At 33.5% G+C, this 17,978-nt stretch overlaps 1 protein-coding gene across 1 annotated transcript; it reads left to right on the top strand.

The window, feature by feature from the left end:
- The first annotated feature begins 4,519 nt into the window (after nt 1-4,519).
- LOC112745616 (uncharacterized) lies at nt 4,520-11,865 on the top strand. Its single transcript, XM_025794881.3, has 15 exons — nt 4,520-5,288; nt 5,524-5,942; nt 6,095-6,188; nt 6,471-6,657; nt 6,753-7,008; nt 7,828-8,043; nt 8,136-8,222; nt 8,309-8,443; nt 8,892-9,005; nt 9,118-9,365; nt 9,496-9,576; nt 9,812-10,043; nt 10,471-10,569; nt 10,691-10,876; nt 11,522-11,865. The coding sequence occupies exons 2-15, from the start codon at nt 5,586-5,588 to the stop codon at nt 11,618-11,620; spliced, it is 2,391 nt and encodes a 796-aa protein (XP_025650666.1). The 5' UTR covers nt 4,520-5,288; nt 5,524-5,585; the 3' UTR covers nt 11,621-11,865.
- The last annotated feature ends 6,113 nt before the right edge of the window (nt 11,866-17,978 follow it).

Here is a 17,978-nt window from a genome sequence, read left to right as displayed (position 1 = left end):
TTCGTGATCATTGAGCTAAAACTCATCAAGATCATCGCACCTAAGGGAAAACAAACCACTTCAAGAGGCAAGAAAGAGAATATTCCAAAACCACTTTGGAATCAAGAGAAGCTCTTAACCAAAGAACATGCAGACCATTACCACAAAATACTGGGTCTGAGATCAGTGATCCTGGAAGTTAAATTCGATCTGAAAGAAGACGAATATCCGGAGATACAGAAGCTGAAACGCCATAAGCTGTCTCTTGAAGGACCAGACACCCCACAGGTTGAAGGAGCACCCATCATCTTCCAAACTAAAGGTTGTTGAGTTCTAATCTTAGCCTTAACTCTGTGATAATTGTTCTTATTAGGAATTTACCTTAGAAGTTATATATGAGTAGTAGTAATTAGTATATCTATTTTGATTTTATCTCCAATTGAGCTATAATTTATTTTACTCATCATCATCAAACATGAATAAAATAGTAGATTTTTAGAATAAAGAGGCAATATTTTTTTACGAGTTCTTAATAAGGAAAATTCTAATTATTTATGTGTGGTGGCAATACTTTTTGTCTTCTGAATGAATGCTTGAACAGTGCATATTTTTTGATATTGAATTTTATGAATGTTAAAATTGTTGGCTCTTGAAAGAATGATGAACAAGAGAAATATTATTGCTGATCTGAAAAATCATAAAATTGATTCTTGAAGCAAGAAAAAGCAGTAAAAAAAGAAAAAAAAGAAAAAAAAGCAAAAGAGGTAGAAAAAGCCAATAGCCCTTTAAACCAAAAGGCAAGGGTGAAAAGGATCCAAGGCTTTGAGCATCAATGGATAGGAGGGCCCAAGGAAATAAATCCAGGCCTAAGCGGCTAAATCAAGCTGTCCCTAACCATGTGTTTGTGGCATGCAGGTCCAAGTGAAAAGCTTGAGACTGAGTGGTTAAAGTCGTGATCCAAAGCAAAAGAGTGTGCTTAAGAACTCTGGACACCTCTAATTGGAGACTCTAGCAAAGCTAAGTCACAATCTGAAAAGGTTCACCCAGTTATGTGTCTGTGGCATTTATGTATCCGGTGGTAATACTGGAAAACAAAGTGCTTAGGGCCACCACCAAGACTCAAAAAGTAACTGTGTTCAAAAATCAACATACTAAACTAGGAGAATCAATAATACTATCTGAACTCTGAGTTCCTATGGATGCCAATCATTCTGAATTTCAAAGGATAAAGTGAGATGCCAAAACTGTTCAGAAGCAAAAAGCTACTAGTCCCGCTCATCTAATTGGAATCTGAGCTTCACTTAAAACTCTGAGATATTATTGCTTCTTAATTTCTTTTTATCCTATTTTATTTATCTAGTTGCTTGGAAACAAGCAACAGTTTAAGTTTGGTGTTGTGATGAGCGGATATTTTGTACGCTTTTTGGGGGTAATTTCATGTAGATTTTAGTATGTTTTAGTTAGTTTTTAGTAGATTTTTATTAGTTTTTAGGAAAAAGTCATATTTCTGGATTTTACTATGAGTTTGTGTGTTTTTCTGTGATTTTAGGTATTTTCTGGCTGAAATTGAGGGAGCTGAGCAAAAATCTGATTCAGGCTGAAAAAGGACTGCTGATATTGTTGGATTCTGACCTCCCTGCACTTGGAATGGATTTTTTGGAGCTAAAGGAGTCCAATTGGCGCGCTCTAAATTGGGTTGGAAAGTAGACATTCAGGGCTTTCCTGCAATATATAATAGTCTATACTTTGCACAAAGATAAACGACGTAAACTGACATTCAACGCCAGTTCCATGTTGCAGTCTGGCGTTCAGCGCCAGAAACAGGTTGCAAGTTGGAGTTCAACGCCAGAAACAGGTTACAACCTGGCGTTCGACTCCAGAAATAGTCCAGACACGTGAGAAGATTAAGTCTCAGCCCCAGCACACACTAAGTGGGCCCCAGAAGTGGATTTTTACACTATCCATCTTAGTTTACTCATTTTCTGTAAACCTAGGTTACTAGTTTAGTATTTAAACAACTTTTAGAGACTTATTTTATATCTCATGACATTTTTAGATCTGAACTTTATACTTTGTGACGGCATGAGTCTCTAAACTCCATTGTTGGGGGTGAGGAGTTCTGCAGCGTCTCGATGAATTAATGCAATTATTTCTGTTTTCCATTCAAACACGCTTGTTCCTATCTAAGATGTTCATTTGCGCTTCACTATGAAGAAGTTGATGATCGGTGACACTCATCACCTTCCTCAATCCATGAACGTGTGCCTGACAACCACTCCATTCTACATTAGATTGAATGAGTATCTCTTAGATTCCTTAATCAGAATCTTCGTGGTATAAGCTAGAATTGATGGCGGCATTCATGAGAATCCGAAAAGTCTAAACCTTGTCTGTGGTATTCCGAGTAAGATTCTGGGATTGGATGACTGTGACGAGCTTCAAACTTGCGAGTGTTGGGCGTAGTGACAGACGCAAAAGGATCAATGGATCCTATTCCGACATGATCGAGAACCAACAGATGATTAGCCGTGCTGTGACAGAGCATTTGGACCATTTTCACTGAGAGGATGGGAAGTAGCCATTGACAACGGTGATGCCCGACATACAGCTTGCCATGGAAGGAGCCTTGCATTTATGAAAGTGAGAAAGCATTATGTTGTAGGAATTCAGAGGACAAAGCATCTCCAAAACTCCAACATATTCTCCATTACTGCATAATAAGTATTTATTTCATTCTCTTTTACTTTTTACAATTAAAACTAAAAATTATTATTGATATTATATCCTGACTAAGAATAATAAGATAACCATAGCTTGCTTCAAGCCAACAATCTCCGTGGGATTCGACCCTTACTCACGTAAGGTATTACTTGGACGACCCAATGCACTTGCTGGTTAGTTGTGCGGATTGCAAAAGTGTGATTGCAATTTTGTGCACCAATTATACATATAAAAGTATGGATGTTAAATCAGAGAATTTAATGACTTTTATTACACAACTCATATTTTTTATATAGACTATTATAAAATATAAACAAAAATTAAGAAATAAAATTTTAAAAATAATTATTAACTCGTTATATTAAAATTAATAAATAAGGATACGTATGAATAGTAAATAAAAAATATTAAAATTATGATCTTTTTGGTGTACAAGTAAGATAATTTGAAATATATAACAAGACACATAGTTCAAAATTTAGTAATATTAATTGTAAAAATTTGTTAATTATGGATATTATATATATGAAATTATGAATGTTATGAGTATGAAATTATGGATGTTATTAATATGAAATTTTAGATGTTATGTGTACTTTACATAGGGGTGTTCAAATCTAAACCGATTCAAATTAAGCTGCTCATCCAATCCAATCCAAACCGAAAATCGATTAAAATCGCACTAATTCGGATTTGATTGGATTCTATTTTTTGCAAACCACTGGATTGAATCGGATTTCGAATCTATTTTTCATAACCGATCCAATTCAATCCAAACCGCATAATGTGCTATAATATTATTATTTTATTATTATATTCACAATTATACTTATAACATGTTTAATTTGTTATACATTTTCTATTATTCATGTATTATTATTATTTAATAAATATTTTATGTTCAAAATATTATTTATTTTAACTAACCTATAATTTTATTTTTGTTGTTATGTTATTGTTGACTTTTTAAGATATTGCTAAGACTTGTTATGTCATTGTTGATTATTTAAAATTTGATGTTGAAACTTGTTATATGTATTTAATTTTTTTATTTAAAAAACCGCAAATCCAAACCGCTTGTAATCGGATCAGATCGAATTGGATTTCCAAAAAAAGTTCATCCAATCCAAACCGCACCGCACATAAATTAAGCGTTTAAATTGGATGACTTTTTCTCTTAAAACCGAACCAAACCACATCATGAACATCCCTAATTTTACCTAACTATGAAGTATGGATGTTATGTGTATAAACTTATAAATGTTACGAATAAATTTGTTAATTGAATAAATTAATTTAAGTATTTGACATTTTTTTTTCAAATCTAATTATAGTAAAATTTAAAATATATATAAATCAGAATAAATCATTTCACTTTGAAAAATATGAAACAAATTTTTGAATTATCAATCAAAGACTGTGATTTAAAAAACTATACGTTGATTTAAATATATAATGTCTTAAAAAAAATTAAAACATTTTGAATCTTAATTTATTAGTGCATATGTGAAACAATTTAAAATATATAATAAAATATAGTTTAGAATTACGTAATATTAATTGTAAAAGTATATTAATTATGAAAATTATGTGTATGAATATATAAATATTACATACTAATGAAATGACATAATCTTTTTATACTCACCTAAAAGATCGTGAGTGCGAATGTCTTTATCTTTGATAAAAGAAAAAAAAATATTACATAATAAATAAAAAATGTGCTTTTTTTGTTATTATAATATAGTAATATACTATTTAATATATATAATTAATGTTTTTATATATAATAAATATTGCAATAAAAAAATAAGCGCGTGAAAGAATAATAATTAAATTTTGCTCATCTCATTAAATAAAGTTAAAAATAGTAGGTTTTGGCCGATTTTGTTCCTAAATTTGGTTACCAATTTTTTTTTTGTAAATCTTAATGCAAAAATCCTTTTAGGGCAATAAATGCAATTTCAATTGCAACTAGTTGGTTTCAAACTCGATGGAGAGCGAAACCTTGGCGGCTTTTGCAGTAAAAGAAATAATCGGTAATCAGTGAAATGTGAATCACTGAAATTGGGATTCCCCCTCTTTTTGTTTTCTTGTCACAATTCACAAATTACAAATCCGATCCACTTTTCTGGTTCCTGTTCTACGAAACCAAAACAACACCGTTTATCTTTTTCTAATTGTTGACCCGAAAGGAAAAATTGAAAAAAGAATCATACCAACCAGAATGTTAACATGTGCAGAACGAAACAGTCGCTGTGTTGTCTCAAATTTAATATAAGTTTGACAACTTGGGTTCTCACACTTGCTCGAAAAAAACTCCAGAAAAAAAATGAAGAAAAGCATTGTTTTTTTCCAACCCCATTGACCAAAAACGTGACTCGCACAAATTCTCTAGAGGAAATTAAAGAAAGGAGCTTCTTTTCTTTATTTGTGTTGAAATTGGATTCATCTATTAATTTGGGTGGTCCCCTTCCACTGTGTGAATCTTTTGCTGAATTTTCTCCTTCTGGGGTGGCTTCATTTTCATTCTTGTGTATGAGGTTTCTCTGTTTTGGATCATTTCTTTGGCTTCAGATCCGGGAAAGGTGAGTCAATTGTCTAGAAATGTTTGAACATCACTCTTGAATGTGGGATCAGTTTCTTGTAGTTGCGCTTTTGTTTTGTTGAATTCAAATTGTTGTTTTAACTTGTGTGTTGAAATAAAGAATCCATTAATAGTAGTGAGTTGGGGTACTCTTTATGGTTCAATTCTGGTTTAGTCGATCCTTGTAATGGCTATGCTTTTTGTTTGCATTGATGGTGGTGGTGTTGTTATTTCAGGTTATGGTGTCAAGGTGATGAATTGGTAAAGTGTATTTTGTAGTGTAGAGGATTTGTATAGTATGGCAAGAGACTTGTTAGATTTGGTAAATGTGAAGAAACGGCGATGCTCTTGGTCACTTGTAGCAACAATTGCTTCGGTTTTGGCTTTGGTTTCTGTTGTGCATCTGTTCTTGTTCCCTTTGACCCCTTCTTTCAATTACTTTAAGCTTGCTCAAGATTCTTGCATCCCACCAACCAATGCATCGGCTGAATTTCCGATCAACCTTGAGAAGGAAGAGCCGGTTATTGATCTGAAGCATCGGTTCCCAGCTGATTTGCATGAAGCTGTTGTTTATCGAGGGGCACCATGGAAGGCTGAGATTGGCCGGTGGCTTGCGGGGTGCGATTCTGTAAAAAGGGAGGTCAACATTACTGAGGTGACAAGGGATACCTATACAGCTTTACCTTGTTTTCCCATTTCATGTTTAGATCATTGACTTCTTTTTTGTTTTTGAATAAGGAATTTTGTGTTTCAGGTAGTTGGTAGTTTCACTAAACGTATATGGTTGTGATTGTGGTCTATTAACAGATTATAGGTGGCAATAACTGCAAAAATGATTGCAGTGGCTTGGGCGTTTGTAATCGAGAATTGGGACAATGTCGATGCTTTCACGGTTATACTGGTTAGTTCTGTTCCCTCCTTTCACTTTCTTGACCTGATACATGATCTTTAATGAGAAGCAGCAGATAGTGGAAGATGACTTAGCACATTAGCTCTCATACACATTTTCTGGTGACTCATAAATCAGACACAATTTCTAGCTCAAGGATCTCCTGAGTTGTTTTACAGAAAAATTACGGAGCTTGTTTATATCATTTTCTACATATGTTTGGATATATTGCACAGAACATATTAAATTTTTTTTTTTTGGGTCTGAATGTTATACTATTTTATATGGTGACAGGAGAAGGATGCACTGAGAAAATGGAATTGGAATGTAACTACCCAGGATCACAAGAGGCCCCATTTGGTCGATGGGTTGTCTCAATTTGCCCAGCCAACTGTGACAAAACGAGAGCAATGTGCTTCTGTGGTGAAGGCACAAAATACCCAAATCGACCACTGGCAGAAACATGCGGATTTCAATTTAAGTATGGAAGTTCAAATTCCTAATTGAATTTCATTAACTATCTTTTGCATGAGTACCATTTTAAGTCACAATGCTTACATCTTACATCTACTTCAGTCCACCTTCTGAACCCGATGGTCCCAAAATAGTGGATTGGGCCAAAGTAGACCAAGATGTGTTCTCAACTAACAGTAGTGTACACGGTTGGTGTAATGTGGACCCAGCTGAATTCTATGCTGGCAAGGCGAAAATCAAAGGAGAATGTGACTGCAAATATGATGGTCTTTGGGGCACACTATGCGAGACGGCTGTGGAATCTGTTTGCATCAATCAGTGCTCTGGACATGGCCACTGTCGGGGCGGCTTTTGTCAGGTGATTCTTGTGAATTAATGTGAAATGTGTTTTTGCTGTCTGACTTGTTTCTAGAAGAAAAACACAGTAAACTGTAATGTTTTTGTTTGTTGTGGTTGTAGAGATTGGCTCATAGAAAATAAAATACTACTAAAACATATTTGATTAAAAATTTTATTTTAGAAAATGTAGGTTCATTTTGAGAAAAAAGTGTCAAATTTTCCTAATTTTGCTGCCAACGTTTCTCTATTTAGAAACAAATTAACTTGATGTTAGAAGGAGAATAAACTTTAGAGATGAAATGGGATATTTATAGAAGAATTCTGTAGATTAATAATAGTTTGCCTCCTCTAGATATGCATTTTCAATTTTTGAGGATTTGTGTGTGATTCATTTTCAGTTCTGAGGGCACTTTTATATATAAATAAGAAGCCTATAACATGAAGTTGTTCCACTTGATATTGATCTAAAATTATATGTATGGAAAGTCTTTGAAACCTAAATTCCAGGTTTATGTCTCTATCAAAATAGTGTCTAATTTCATTTAAATCATATTGAAAGGTTTTTCAGGGGTAACTTTTGCGTATAAAGTCAGTTAGTTACTATTCTGGGATGAGATTTTTTGGCTTTCATCTATTTCGTGCAAGGTTGATGGCCTTTTTCAGGTTATCTCTAGATGACATGATGAGGGATTTGAAATTTTGTTTTTTGTTTGTCTATTTTCTTCCTGGTCTTTTCGCTCTTTTATTATTATTATTATTTTCTGGATTATGGGGGTTCCTTTATGAATTTTCTCTTCATCCCAATAAACTTAAATAAACTGAATTTAATGATTTTCAGTGTAACAATGGGTGGTATGGAGTAGATTGCAGTGTGCCATCTGTGATATCTTCTATACGAGATTGGCCGAGTTGGCTTCAACCTGCTAAGATTGAAATTCCTGATGATCTTCATGTTAGTGGAAAAATTGTCAATCTCAATACAAAGGTGGCAAAGAAAAGGCCTCTTATATATGTTTATGATTTGCCCCCCGAGTTCAACAGCCTCCTCCTTGAGGTTAGGATCAGCCGGTTGTCGATCTTGGTTATCTCCGGAGAGCTAGTTTTGGTGCTTTTTAGTTTTAATTTTCTTCCTCTTCATTCTTACAGGGACGCCATTTTAAGTTAGAGTGTGTTAATAGAATTTATAATGACCATAATCAAACAATATGGACAGAGCAACTGTATGGTTCCCAGGTATTTTATGAAGTTTAGGTTAGAGCATTTCAGTTGATCAAATTTAGAACTATCGAAATATATTTATAACTTCCGATTATTTACAGATAGCACTTTACGAGAGCATCTTAGGTAGTCCTCACCGAACACTAAATGGTGAAGAAGCCGATTTTTTCTTTGTTCCTGTTCTTGATTCATGTATCATAACTCGTGCCGATGACGCTCCTCACTTGAGTATGCAGGTATATTGCATTAACCGCTATGCTGTTGTATCTTGTTGCATGTGGCATATGTATTAGAAAGACTAAAAGAGTTTCAAATTTCAAGCATGCACATTTTATTTATGTTGATAGTCTTCTGAGTTACAAAATTGCTATTTTTGGAAGATTGGTACAATCCTAATGTCTATGTCACATGGATTTGCTCTCTATTAATGACTAAATAAACATAAGTAATAATTTCAAAAGGGTAAATAGAGTTGCATCTAATATTCTTTTCCCTTGTTAGGAGCTTCAATATATTCTGTAAAAGGATGGAAGAAGGATAGAAACATTCAATTACCTTTTACTATGTGGTTGTAGATCTTTTTTTGTATTATACAGATATATTTATCATGTGTTAGCTAAAAACTCCATGTTTAACACTAATTACTTCTCACAACTTTTACTTTGTTTTCTTTTATAACGCTAGGATCATTCGGGATTGAGAAGCTCTCTCACTTTGGAATATTATAAGAATGCATATAAACACATTGTTGAGGAATACTCATATTGGAATCGCTCATCAGGAAGGGATCATATCTGGGTATGTCTAAGATTTGTTTTTCTACGTCGAAGTTTTGTTATTGAAGTAATGTTAACTGTATTAGATTGCTTGAAGCATGTGCTAATGTTGTCACTTTTGTTTTTGAAGGCAGTTTTTTTCATGGGATGAAGGTGCTTGCTATGCCCCTAAGGAGATATGGAACAGCATGATGTTAGTTCATTGGGGAAACACAAACTCAAAACATAACCATTCAACCACGGCCTATTGGGCTGACAACTGGGATAATATTTCTTCCGAACGAAGAGGCATCCATCCATGTTTTGACCCCGACAAAGATCTTGTGCTACCTGCATGGAAAGTTCCGGATGCTAATGTGTTGACTGCAAAACTTTGGGATCGGTAAAATTTGTCAATACATTAACTGTTAGTCATTTGCTTTCCTTTCTTGTCATGCTGGTTGAATTTCAAGTGCTATTTCCTTAAAGTTCATGAAATCAAAGAACTCAAACATATTATGGTTTGACTTCAGGCCCCGCGAGAAGCGGAAGACATTGTTCTACTTCAACGGTAATCTAGGTCCAGCTTATGCTCATGGAAGACCAGAAGATTCGTAAGTTAACTGGAGAAGTTTCTGGAATTTTAGAGGCATCTGTAGTATTATTCATTTCTCTTCAAAGAACATTCACATTGTCCCTAGTCAATAATCTACAAACTTTCTCCCAAAATTTTGTATGAAACTGAATGATTTCTCACTTTCTTGTTAACAAACGTGATTGGATATATTTGTTGGTAATTATTGCAATGTTACGGAACATGCGGCTTCAACTTTTTTGGAAATACTGCAGGTATAGCATGGGTATACGACAGAAACTTGCTAAAGAATTTGGATCAAGTCCTAACAAGGATGGAAAGCTTGGAAAACAGCATGCCGATGACGTCATTGTGACCCCGTTGCGTTCTGAGAACTATCATGCTGATCTAGCAACTTCTGTTTTCTGCGGCGTGCTGCCTGGTGACGGTTGGAGCGGTCGCATGGAGGACAGTATCTTGCAAGGGTGCATTCCTGTGGTCATTCAGGTAGTAAATAATACTTCTTCTCGTTCTTAATAGAATCTACTTAAGAATTGTACTTCTTTTGCTCCTTGTCAATAGAATCTATAAGACAGTTTGGTACTGAATGGTTAAATCAGTTAACGGCTAAAAAACCAATTAAAACCAAATCAGTTCAATCGGTTTATCAGTTTTTTGACCTTTTATTTATTGCTTATCCTACAACTGGTTTTTACTCTGAACCGGACCAATTTACTGGTCGATTTCTAACTAACCTGGTAAAATTGGCTGGTTCAGTTTGGTTCTCAGACCCATGAATAATTCAGCCCTATCAATTAGAGATGAGAGTGCTATTTGTTTATATTCATGATAATGATCTGAAATTTGTTTATATTTCAAAATTAACGAAATGATGAATGATTGCAGTCTTTTGCCTTGTTTCTCTGTGCTGCAGGATGGAATTTTCCTGCCATATGAGAATGTGCTCAACTATGACAGCTTCGCAGTTCGGTTACCTGAAGATGAAATTCCTAACTTGATAAAGCTTCTTCGGGTTTGTTAATTTGTTACCTGTTTTTTTATGGCTTATTTCATGCATTGTTGTTGATGGGACCATTTATGCATTCTTAAGCAAAGGTTGTTCTGAATGGTTCGTGATGTGTTGCTTCTTTCAGGGATTCAATGACACAGAAATCGAATTCAAGCTGGCAAATGTTCAGAAAATCTGGCAAAGATTCGTGTACCGTGATGCTGTTATGCTCGAAGCTGAAAGGCAAAAAGCTGCTTTCGGACACGTTGATGATTGGGCCATCGAATTTGTAAAATTGACAGAAGATGATGCCTTAGCCACCTTCATACAGGTTTTTATCTTCCTTTTTGTCAAACTTTTAAATTTTAATGCACCTTACATATGCAAGTCATAAGAGCAACTTTATTTTCATGATACTCAAAACCTTTGATTACTTGATAGAAAAACAAGTTTTCAATGGAGGAATAAATTTGTTGCAAAGAATGTTGAATGGTAATTCAAAAGAACGGATATGATTGGACAATTGTGTAAAACGTTTTATACCATTAGTGCATCAAAATTAAACTCTTTTGTTAAGATACATATGTCCAATTACGTAATGTCACATCAGCAATAACTCCTTTTTACATTGATCGCCTGAATGGTCATCTAAAAGAATGGATGTAATTAGAAAAAATATTTATATCATCGATGCATCAAAATTAAACTATTTTGTTATGTGACACTTGACTTTCATTATAGGTTAAGTATCACTGGGATGGATCCAATATACTCATGTTGAATTTTCACATGATTTTGCCATCTATATTTTCTTAAGTCACATGTTTTATCTCTGTCTCAGTCTCTTAAATGAATGGTCAGAGATCACACGTGACAAAGTCATTGTTGAGGGATCCACTCTAATATCCATCGCAATTTACACATTTGCCATTATAAAGGAAACAGTTATACTGACATGAATGTTTGTTGAAACAAGGTTTTGCATTACAAGTTACACAATGACCCATGGAGGAAACAAGCTCTCCATGAAAAGGAATTTGGATTACCTAAGCAGTGTCTTGCAAGCACAAACTGAGGATCTTGACTAATGTGAGAAGGTTATTTGAAAGGATTAAATGGATGAAGATACTAAGGAGGCAAGTCTCCAATAGAAGTATACAGTATATCATTCAACAAAGGGTGGACGTATGTGATTCTTTTTCCCACTTTCAACATAAATGCATGCACGTAAAAGTGCATTTAGCAATCCATGTTAATGTAAATTATCATCAATGAATAAATTTTGGTAAATAATAATTGCTACGTTATTTTGGTAGTCTATTTATTGATTGTTCGTTTTCTAGTGTAATATTTGCATGCTTCTAAACATATTTAATATGGTGATACTAGGTTGTCAAAGAATTATATACAGTATAGAAATATCATAAAAGAATCTTATTCTCTTGATAAGTGCATGAATAACATACACCTCTTTATCACTCACTTTTCTCTGAAAGCTTGGTGTCATTAATTCCTTCCTAAAATCAATTTCAGTTTTTTAAATTAAATTTCTAACATCTCTCAATTAGATTTTTACCCATTAAAATGTAATTTTGCTCCAAAAAATTAACATTCAAAAAATTCATATTTTTCCTATTCTATTTCAACCATAATCTCACAAGAAAGAACGAAAAAAGCAGAAAAAAGAAAATCTAGAACTTTATAATCAGAGTATCACATAGTATTGTCTTCTACTTATAAAGGTATATTATCTATTTGCATGTTCCAATCAATTGGCATAAAAATACTTCGTTAACGTTGCATATGTTTGGGTGGGATAAAAAAGATAAAATTTTTAATCTTTATTTCGCAGTGAAGGGTTTGCGGAGAAGGAAACGCCGTTGTGTCCTAATTTTTTGGTTGCATAAATGGTGTTTTGTGGGTGGAGATGATGAGATGGTTGCATAAAATTTTATTGTTCTAACCTATCTTTCTTTAATAGTATCATTTTTTTTTAATTTGGGCATCTGTGTTAAAAAAATTAATTATTACAGTTGTGTATAAAGTTATACCATATATATATAGTAATTTTAATATACATTTTCTAGATATAATGTTGAGCTTAGTTGCTAAAGATAGAAATTATAATTAATATTTTAAAATTAATTTTAGAAGTGTGATATTATTTTTTTAATTTGTAGATTTATCTTTAACTTTTTTCTCCATAAATATCTACTTTATCATTGAAATAGTATTGAAACTACTTATGCTGTACATGGCAATTGACTTTACACATTTAAATGTATCTTTTTATTTTTTAATTGTTCACTTAATAAACTAATAACTTTAAAACTTATGTGAGTATTGATGGATATATATATATATATATATATATATATATATATAACGTCATTTCTACTCTACCTCATATGCATACTTTAATACTTTGTTAATCAGCGGCTTTGGGTTAATATATAAGTTGTATGATAATTTGTTTAGCGTTATTGCAAATGAATAAAGATTTTACTAATGTTAATACTAGTTATTTTGAATAGGAGTTTGAATAGTTAATATTTGTTATTTTGATTAAGATGTTATATATGTTTGACACATAATGTTATTCATGTGGCCTTATGGATGTTAACTGTTTGGAATTATGGATGTTACTATTCATTCTTTACTTTACTCTGCACCCAAAAATTTTAAAAAAACTTTCGAATTAAAATCATTTATATATTTGAGCATATTAGATTTACATGATCGAATTAGATTTGTGTTAGGTGCCTTTTTTATTATCTCTTTTAGTTACTCAACTTCCAATTTATTTAAACGAAAATTGCAGTCAATATTCCAAAAAAGGATGTATTAGAGGGAATACAGTGTGTATCAAGAAAACATATAAAAAAACGCCCACGAGAGATGAGACTATGCCGGATACACCTATTGGAAAGGCAACAGATGATAATATTAATGAAGGGTCTTCAGAGGGGTGGCAACACTACCCGACGCGGGTACCCACCCCGCCCCTACCCGTTCGGGGCGGGTAATTACCCGCACCCGCACCGGGGCAGGTTTTAGCGGGGCGGGTTCTTGGGCGGGGCGGGGGGCGGGATCGGGTTTAGGTTAAACCCGTCCCTACTCGCCCCGGTATATATAATAAATATATAAATATATATATTTTAATATATAATATATGTAATATATATATATAAAATAATTAGTAAAATGATTAATAATATTGTATCATATTTAAATTTTTATTTTAATTTATGTTATGAATGTAAATAATGGTTATATAATTTTTAAAATTTTATTTTATTTTTTGGATTTAATAATTATTGGGGCGGGTAGGGGCGGGGCGGGTTAGAGTTTAACATTTTACTACCTGCGGGTAGAAGCGGGGCGGGTTCGATACGGGTTTTTGTTGAGCGGGGCGGGGTCGGGTAGAGCAAAAACCCGCCCCTATTCGTCCCGTTGCCACCCCTACTTCAGAGAAAAGGCAAGTTAGTTGAATTTAGCCTTAATATGAAATATTGATATTTATAGTAGGTGCATGAACTTTTACTTCTGATACTTTTCTACTTTTTCGGGTGTTATGTGTAATCAACAACTGATGTTATCTATATAATCTTATGAATGTTACTCTAGTTTCTTTACCTTAGTATGTGCTAAAACCCTTTTGGAAATACATGCTTTCTACTAAACCAAAGTATAAAAGACTTGCACGAGAACTTACAATAGACACTAAATTAAAACGAATTAAGTGCTAATTAATGTGCAGGGATTTTGGAGAAGGGCTCAATTCAGTTTGACTTTCTAATCCCATCATTCTCGCTTGGCATCACTCAGATGCACATACTAGACTCATCGCCCAGATCTTCGGTAATAGACGGACCAAATGTGATGCCGGAACCCAAAGCACTAGAAAATATAAGAAAATCAGAAGATGTGGTGAAAACACCAATGCCATCAGGGGGTGCTGCAAGGCCTACAGGTGATGACATAAAAAGGATGTACAGGTGGGCGATAGATCGTAGGGCTACACAGCATACCCTGCTCGCATGGATTCAGAATGGTGATGATGTTCAGCTACGACAAGCGGACCTGCAATCATTCGACTGACATAGAAGAGTAAGCGATACGGTAAAACTGAACAAAAACACGTCAAAATTTGGTGAGTATGTATTGTGCATTAAAGTGGTGTGAAATGCATTGTTTTTATTCTATTCAGGTGGTTGATTATTGTTGTGCCATGTTCAATGCTTCGAATAACGCAAGATTTTGCATGGATTTTCATTGTATTTCGCCGAAATTAATGGTTAGTGCAATCTGTCCTTAAACACTTAATATTAATTAATCCCCACAATTGCCTCGGTAAAGGATAATTTTAAATATATACAAAATCTTTAGTTATGAGCAATCACTCTTCCTTATTGGCTTAGGTGTTTGAATAATCATAAATGGGTTTGCAGGCGCTAATATTGACTAATGATAATATTGAATGATGTGTGGGCACAAACACAGGATTTGTCCCTATCCTTAGTGGGTTCATAGGTTGCGGGCATTGGTTCGATGCGGAAAAGGCGAAACAAATAGAATATGTAAGTAATTCACATAATTACTTATCATCTATACACAAAATCTTCTTTTCATTACAAGCATTTGATAAAAAAACTATATGCTAATATACTTTTTCAACAATAAGGTGGTTTGTTCCAATGTGTCAAAATGATCACTGGTGGCTATATGTACTCCACCGGAATATTGATAATCTATGGGTGTTAGATTTCATGTACAGTGAGCCAAATTCCGAGCAGCAAAAGAAAATAGATAAATATATTTTAAGTGAGAATAGAATTGTTGATGTTTTTTATGGGTGTTACTTGTTACTTTCAATTGTATGTTTTTTAGTTTTGTTCCCTTCTTTTTCTATTTGGCTTGTTGTAGGGTTTTCTTCCGCAAGAGTTGGCTGCAACTGTAGACCAAAGTGTAGAATTCACAGCTAAGGGTTTCGAGTGTTGCTATGAAACAATGATCTCAAAATAGCCAAATGGGTAAGTGGGCTCGAGATGAAAACTAAAAAAAATTAAAAAGAAAACAACTGAAACAAAATTTTAATATATTAACACGACTCTTTATTATTTGTGTTGGATAGGTGGGATTGTGGCGTATATGTTATTAAATGGATGGAGATATGAGATCTAAAAAGTTTGGCAGAGAATGAATCAAACATGCCTATTTGGACGACGTTTAGTATAATTCAAAACATATGCCAATGCTTATTTTCTTATTTAATATATAATTCTTTTTGATGCATTTTACTTATAATGGCTGAATTTATATTTGATTTTGTATATTATATATCAAACAAATATACGTTTGTTTATTATCACAGACCCAGTTGCAACAAATTCGAAAGGAAATGGTAATTGACATACTAATTTGCAAGGACAATGTCTATAGGAGTATAGTAGAGGGTGTAATCAATCTGTTGCGTTGCCATGTGGATGATAGGGGCAAGAAAAAAGACTGAAGACCCTTAGACGAATTCAAGGATAAGATCACTGATTCAAAGGGCGGATTGGACTAAGAAAGCTAAACAGAACTATAAACAATAACTTGGGATTAGACTTGATGTGTGTGTATTTACTGTTAATATGATTTTAGGGTTTTATGAACGTTATCATGAAATACTTATGGATGTTATTGGATTTAAACAAAAAAAGGATGCACCCTTTTTATAAGTTAGCTATACTTGACAGGAAGCTAAATATATCTACAGACAATAAATTGGGATTAGAATTGAGATGTGGTTGCTGATTTCGAATACCACAAACTTACCGGTAAGTGCACTAGGTCGTACCAAGTAATAACTCAGGTGAGTGAGTATCGATCCCATGAGAATTAATATATCAAGCAATAATGGTTAGATGATTAGGCTAGTCAGACAAGCAAAAAGGAGTGGTTTGGTTCAAATTTGCATTAAACAGTAATTCAGAGAATTTAAGAAAGCAGACAGTGAATGGGTTGTGAGAATTATATGAGAAAACAGTTAAGATTTTGGAGGTGTTTACTTTTTTGGATTAATAATTCTTGCTACTACTTTAATTATGCAAGATTCAATTTATGGCATACTTTAATTGATTAAACCCTAATTCCTTAGTAATTTAATCTCCTTTATTCTAATCAATCGCCAATTTCTTGGTCACTTAATTTAGATTAAAGGGTTAAGTCCAATTAGTTTATGAGCCACACAAACCCTAAGTACCCAAAGATAAGATGATTATATGTCGTATATCACGTTAAGTCCAGGTAATTAGAGAATTATGATGAATTACTTTCAAGCAGTTATTCAAGTGAGTTAACTTTTCCAAGATTCAACAAGAATTCAAGTAGAAAAAGAGTTATCTTCCAATATACTCTAATTCCTACGATGAAGAACGAAAATAATCTTTGAATTTAAATCAATGCATTAATTAAAAGTAGAATAACAATAGTATTAATCCATCAAAATAGACAGAGCTCCTAACCTTAACAGAGGAGGTTTAGTTGCTCACGGCTTAGAGAAAAACTTAGGGTTCGAAAAAGTGTGAAAGTGCGAAATAAGGAAGAGAGCGAAGAAGAGAGCCTGAAGTGTTGAATATTTTCTCCTTTTATATCTAATCCTAATTGATTTGTAAAATGAAATAAAAACCCTAAAATATTTAGTTTTATTTTAATTATAAACTAAAAACTAAAAGCTACAAAGCCTTCCTTGGAGTTCCAAAACGCACTACTGGCGCTAAATGCCAGGCTTCATTTAGCGCCACTAGCGTATGGTTCTGGGCACATTTTATGAGACACCTGGTGTTAAACACCGATTCATGACATTTAGCGCCAGCTTCATAGAGAGCTTGCCGAAATACGAGGCACCTGGCGCCAAACGTTAGGTAGCGGTATTTAGCGTCAACTTGACAGCGTCAATTTTCTTTCTTTTTCTTCTGCATGAACTTTGTCAAACTCGTCCAAATTTTTTCTGAAAATAATAAAACCATAATGCAAATCAAAGTAGCATCAAAACTGGTCTAAAACACAAAAATTTAATAAAAACTCAAAAAATCTATATCTAAATTATTAAAAAAAGTATAGAAAAAATGCTCACGCATCAATATGTATGTGTATTTACTATTGATATGATTGCAGGATTTTAGGGATATTATCATAAAATACTTATGGAATATGGATGTTAATGGATTTAAACAAAAAAAAAAAGATGCACATTTTTTATAAATTAGCTATACTTGACAGCAAGCTAAAAATATCTACAAACAATAAATTAAGATTAGAGTTGATGTGTTTGTGTGTGTATATACTATTGATATGATTGCAGGATTTTATGGATGTTTTCATGAAATACTTAAGGATCTTATTGGATTTAAAAAAAAAAGCCTAAATACGCATGTCTGGCAACTACT

The sequence above is a fragment of the Arachis hypogaea genome, chromosome 2 (assembly GCF_003086295.3).
Source record: "Arachis hypogaea cultivar Tifrunner chromosome 2, arahy.Tifrunner.gnm2.J5K5, whole genome shotgun sequence".
NCBI lineage: Eukaryota > Viridiplantae > Streptophyta > Magnoliopsida > Fabales > Fabaceae > Arachis > Arachis hypogaea.
This window is presented reverse-complemented; position numbering and strand designations above follow the sequence as displayed.

Bases quoted from the DNA above. Each gene is read 5' to 3' on its own strand.
- LOC112745616 (XM_025794881.3), top strand. From the start codon at position 5,586: ATGGCAAGAGACTTGTTAGATTTGGTAAATGTGAAGAAACGGCGATGC. The intron at 9,006-9,117 runs GTATGTCTAAGA...TTTTGAAGGCAG, and splicing joins CAGGAAGGGATCATATCTGG to TTTTTTTCATGGGATGAAGG. The intron at 10,570-10,690 runs GTTTGTTAATTT...TGCTTCTTTCAG, and splicing joins ACTTGATAAAGCTTCTTCGG to GGATTCAATGACACAGAAAT.